The following is a 4,869-nucleotide window of genomic DNA, read 5'->3' as shown; positions in this document are numbered from 1 at the left end:
GGATGGTCTCTGCTCTCCCCTCTGATCTGGGCTGGTCTGACCCACAGATCCCCCTTCCATGGCTTTTGGGACAGCTCTGGGCTTGTGTCCCCACCAGCAGCGTCGCATTTCCCCAGCTGGCCACCAGCATCTTGTCACCACAGCCCAAGAGAAAGGACAAGGACTGAGCGTCTGTGGTTTTCTCTGTGCTGCTTCTGTTTATTTCTGATTTTTTAATCCCTACTTCTTTTCTGTAGAGGTCCTTGTGCTGACACAGTATTATTTATTTATAAAATATGTACAGGAAAGCGCTCGGGTACCAGCCCCACCCTCCAAGGTTGGCCGTGCGTGTCCAGCGGGAGCAGAGGTGGAAGGTGGTTTCTCTGCCTCGGAGTTGGGAGGAGGAGGAGAAAGGGAAGGGCTGAGAAAAGATAGAGACTTCAAAGTGTGTGAGCAAATATTTACAGGTTCCAAGGCAAAAAAAATATATCTACAGCGTTGTCTTGGGGATAGAGGGAGTAGGGCTGGAGGCGAAGCTCGTGGCTCCGTTTGTTCTGCTGATTTATGGGATGGTGGGAATCGATTCCCGGCGGCGGGAGCGCGGCTCTGGCACACCCCGGGCTCGGGCCTGGCCCAGGGGCACCCGGGGCCACCCTGGGCGTGGGGTCCTGCTCCCAGGGGCTTCGGATGGCGCTTTGTCAGAATCCTTTGGTGCTTGCAAATGAGGGCTGGATGCTCCTGGGGCGCTCCCTTGAGCCCAGGGAAGGAGGAGGGTGGGGAGCACATTTCAGGGAGGGAAATGTGGCAGTTTGGGGTTTCTCACTGACCGCTGCTCTTTGAACACGATTTGAACGAAGGAGGGGGGGGCTGGGCTGGGGGCAGGTGGGGACAGTCCCCTAAGGTGACCTGCCCTGGCAGCTGGGGCAGGGCCCTGGGGTCCCCCTGTGACAGTGGGGCGGAGCTCAGAGTGCCCCGTGGGTGCAGGGGGGGGTCTGCACGGGGGTCGCTACGGCAGGACGTGCACAGCCAAATTCTTGTGCAGGGGAGGGGGTCGGGGCACGAGTGGGTGTGTGGCTGTTTGTTTTAGTCCCCGAGCTCGGCAGGTCAAACCCAGTTCAAACTGTCCATGGTCTATGCAGGTGATACTTGGCTGGAGGAGACAGAGGAGACCTCGGTTTTGCTCTGGGATACGGCGGAGGAGGTTTCGTCATCCCCAAAGGGGTTCTTGCCGCAGCAGATCGTGGTGATCATGCAGTTACGGAACTGAGGAGGGGAGAGAAATGAGAACGTGGGACCAAGAGCCTCCCCCTGAACTGGCTGCTGCCCCCAGAGTGAGATTCAACCCCTTCTGGGGAGGAGCAGTGTGACAGGGGTGACCCTAGATGTGCTGGTCAGCCCAGGGCAGAGGCTCACCCTGCGTGCCATGGGGCATCTCACCTGTTTGTTCATGAGGACGTAGATGATGGGGTTGTAAAGGGAGGAGCTCTTGGAGAAGAAAGCAGGCACTGCCATCAGCGTGGCCGTGAATTCCGCTCCCTTGTTGGTGAAGATCCAGAAAGCCACCACAGCGTAGGGTGTCCAGGCCAGCATGAAACCCATCACCATGAGGATCACCATCCGTGTCACCTCCTTCTCTGCCTTCTGGGTCGTGGCTGATTCCTGCTGCTGGGCAGCTGCCTGTGGGCACAGCGGGAGGTGAGGGGCTCCTGCAGCGTTCCAGCCCTGCCCCACCGCCCTCCTCCTGCCGAGCTGGCCCCATCAGTCCCCTCCCAACGTTACCTCTCGGACTTTGCAAACGAGGCGCCCGTAGGAGGCGAAAATGATGATGACGGGGATGAAGAAGTGGACGATGAACATGTAGAGGACGAAGGACTCGTTGTGGAATTCGGGGTTGTGGGTGTAGTAGTCGGGCCCGCAGGAACACTGCATCCCCTCCGGTATGTACCTGTCAGGGAGAAAAGCTGGCATCTGCAGCTGGACCTTCCCTGGGGTAACAGAGGGCTCAGCCTCACACCAGACTCCCTGAGGATGGGGGATGCTGGAAGAGTGGCACGTGTGGGCTGGGTGGGCTCCTCTGTGCCCCGTGCCCAGGCCTTGCTGGCTCTGCAGCCCACGGCTCCTGCAGGGCCGGCACCAGCCGTGCCAGTGTGCTGCCCTTGGGCTCGTTGTGGCACTCCCTGCCTCCCACAGGGAGCGGGATATTTTATTTCCCTCTGCCAGGGCTGGGCACTGCGGATGGAGGGATGCTGAGAGCTGCTGCTGCTGCTGAGCATCCTCCCACTCACCTGGACCAGCCGAAGAGGGGAGGAGCGGCGCAGGAGAGGGCCATTATCCAGGTGAAAGCGATGCCCAGCATGGCGTGGCTGGAGGAGAAGCGGAAGTTGCCCATGGGTTTGCAGATGACGACGTAACGCTCTATGGCCAGGACCACCAGGGACCACAGGGCCACCTCTCCTGCAGGAGGGAGGGGAAGAACTCAGAGCCCCTCCGAGTTTCATCTTCCCCTTGTGGTTGTGGAGAAGAGCAGAGGGAACCAAGGGGCTGGGGATCAGCATGGGATAATCAGCATCCCAACAGGTAACTGGGGATCTCCCGCCCCTAAGTGCAGAGGCTCTGGGAGCTGAGGGGTGTGTGCCCCACAGTGAGACACTGGTGGCAGAGGAGGGATCATCGTGGGGGTTTAATAAATGAAAAATCAAGGGGGTGAGTCCCACCTGGGCATGAGGAAGCACAATTTCCAGTGAGGATGCCAGATGCCTCCAAACCTGTTGATCCCTTTAAATGTGTATTTCCTGAGCCTTCCGCTGGCGCTGCATCAGGGGGAGGGGTGTGGGGGCTGTGTGGGTGGGCATGCATGCACATGTATTTATGAGGGATAATTAAACTTCGGGGGATTGGGAGCATTTAGTGGTGCTGTAAGCCTGCTAATGCCCCCAGCTGTGATAATCTGCTGATAACTACACCCTGTGCTGGGATTCGCTGGAGACCTGCTGCTCGCACGGAGACTGCTTCCCATCCAACTTTCTTCCCTGTGAACAGGAGTCTCCTCCTTCTCCAAGAGATGCAAACACTGGAGAGGCAAATCACGCTGCCCGGGAGCCCCCAGGCTCACTCAGCAGAAATGGTGCAGACCTGTGTGATCATCTGACCCCAAGACTAAACCCTTCCTTGGCTTGGATCGCTGCCTTTGCCTGTCAGAATATCCGTATTTTTTAAGTGTAGGTATTTTCAGATCAGCATCATTGTGGGAAATCGCCCCAGTTTAGAGGGAAGAAAGCAAAATCCTTGTGGTGGTTCAGGATCTCGGTAACAAGGACTGTTTGCTGTTGCAGATCCATCACGAGGTGATGTGTGGGCCTGGCTGGCTGTGTGGGCACCGGGTGCCAAGTGAATTCTCCCTGTTTTCCACAGGGCTTTCTGCAGGGGCGAAGTGTTGGTGGCACTTGTGTCCCTGAGAAATGCCATAAGGAAGCTCCCAAGGGCACCCAAATTTGGTGCAACTAGGACAGAGCTGAGCCCCTGCTGCAGAGCCTGGGAACCACCCTGGGTCCTCCTCCCCCTCCACTGCTGTTCTCTCTGGCTAAGAGCTGCTCTGTCTTCCTTCTGCCTCCAGATGAGCTGTGAGCCCTCTCCATGCCTGTACCTTCTCCATGGGGTTCCCTTCCAGAGGGATATCTCTGCCCGCTCTGAACCCTCCATTTTTGCCGAAAAGGGAAGGCTTTTGGTGAGGAAATAATCATACAATCATTAAGGTTGGAAAAGACCTCTAAGAGGATCAAGTCCAGCCCTGTGCCTGGTCTGAGATGTTTGGCATTGGTTCAGGGATGTGGTGTGGTCATGCCTGGGGGGTCTCTGAGAGCCACCTTGGTGTGAGACCCATCAGTGCACTGACCAGTGTGGCCAGGTGACCCCAGCTTGGATCCTGCAGCCAGCAATCCCTTCCCAGGGTTCCTTTCCTTGCCGCTGCCTGGCTAGTGATGGGGTGGGAGCTTCTTGGGATCAGGGTCAAACATGCATAAACCTGTTTTCCTCCCCCATTTTAGGCGCAGGGAAGCAGTGCCTGCACGGCGAGCTCTGCCCCGCACAGCGATGCGGGACGGCACGATACAGGGCAGGAACTGGGCTCCCAAAGCCCTGAAGGAGCAAGCCCCAGGTCCCCAGCCCAGCCCTTACCTCCCAGCGTGGCGAAGAAGCCCTCCACGGCACAGCCGGTGGGGCCGAAGATGAAGTAGCCGTTCCAGGCGGTGGAGAAGGTGACGGTGAAGCCAAAGCAGGCCATGAAGAGATCAGCCACCGCCAGGTTGACCAGGATGTAGTTGAGCGGCTGCCGGAGCTTCTTGTGTTTGAAGGTGACCAGGAGGGTGAGGAAGTTGATGGGAAAGCCGGTGGAGATGAGGAAGAAGATGTAGACGCACACGACGCGGTATTTCCAGGGCTCGGCCAGGTAGTACTGGGGGTGCTCGAAGGGGCTTCGCACCACCCCCGTCTTGTTGGACATAGGCACGTAAAAATTGACACCCTCCGTCCCGTTCATCCTGCCCACCCCGCGGGAGCTGCTCTCTCTTTGGGGTTTTCTCTAATCAACTTCGCTTCAACCCCAATTAACAAGAAAAAAGGGAAGCCCCACCCCCCCCCAACGCTGAAAGATACCCCAGTAAAGGATCGCCCCCCCAGCCCAAGAAATGAAGGAGTTGGGGCCGGCGGGAGCTGAGGGGACGGGAGGTGGTGGCTGCCCCTGTGCCGTGCCGGGGGCTGGCGCTGCCCACGGGCCAGGGAGGTTTTATACCCTTGGGCCTCCTGGAGGGAGCGCGGGGGGGGCCTGACGAGGGGCTCGGCTAACTTTGTGTGACAAGGGCAACGGGATTGAGAGGGGTTGATGGTTTAAGCACC

At 58.3% G+C, this 4,869-nt stretch overlaps 1 protein-coding gene across 2 annotated transcripts; it reads right to left on the bottom strand.

Annotated features, from left to right (window-relative positions):
• Positions 1-212: 212 nt before the first annotated feature.
• LOC114064067 (green-sensitive opsin) lies at positions 213-4,594 on the bottom strand. Of its 2 annotated transcripts, none has more exons than XM_027896766.1 (5): positions 4,153-4,557; positions 2,265-2,433; positions 1,759-1,924; positions 1,417-1,656; positions 213-366 (listed from the first exon to the last, which is right to left on the bottom strand). In XM_027896766.1, the coding sequence occupies exons 1-5, from the start codon at positions 4,511-4,513 to the stop codon at positions 259-261; spliced, it is 1,044 nt and encodes a 347-aa protein (XP_027752567.1). In that variant the 5' UTR covers positions 4,514-4,557; the 3' UTR covers positions 213-258. The 2 variants fall into 2 exon arrangements, with proteins under 2 accessions (XP_027752567.1, XP_027752566.1); XM_027896765.1 differs by lacking the exon at positions 213-366 and adding an exon at positions 1,018-1,242 and having other exon boundaries at positions 4,153-4,594.
• Positions 4,595-4,869: the final 275 nt, after the last annotated feature.

Source organism: Empidonax traillii, unplaced genomic scaffold (assembly GCF_003031625.1).
Source record: "Empidonax traillii isolate 1590-97213 ecotype Southwest subspecies unplaced genomic scaffold, ASM303162v1 scaffold516:size646513, whole genome shotgun sequence".
Classification (NCBI taxonomy): domain Eukaryota; kingdom Metazoa; phylum Chordata; class Aves; order Passeriformes; family Tyrannidae; genus Empidonax; species Empidonax traillii.
This window is presented reverse-complemented; position numbering and strand designations above follow the sequence as displayed.

Excerpts from the sequence above, each read along its gene's own strand:
- LOC114064067 (XM_027896765.1), bottom strand. The coding sequence starts at position 4,513 with ATGAACGGGACGGAGGGTGTCAATTTTTACGTGCCTATGTCCAACAAG. Across the intron at positions 2,434-4,152 it reads CTTCTTCGCCACGCTGGGAG|GAGAGGTGGCCCTGTGGTCC; the intron begins GTAAGGGCTGGG and ends TCCCTCCTGCAG. Across the intron at positions 1,243-1,416 it reads ACGTCCTCATGAACAAACAG|TTCCGTAACTGCATGATCAC; the intron begins GTGAGATGCCCC and ends TCCCCTCCTCAG.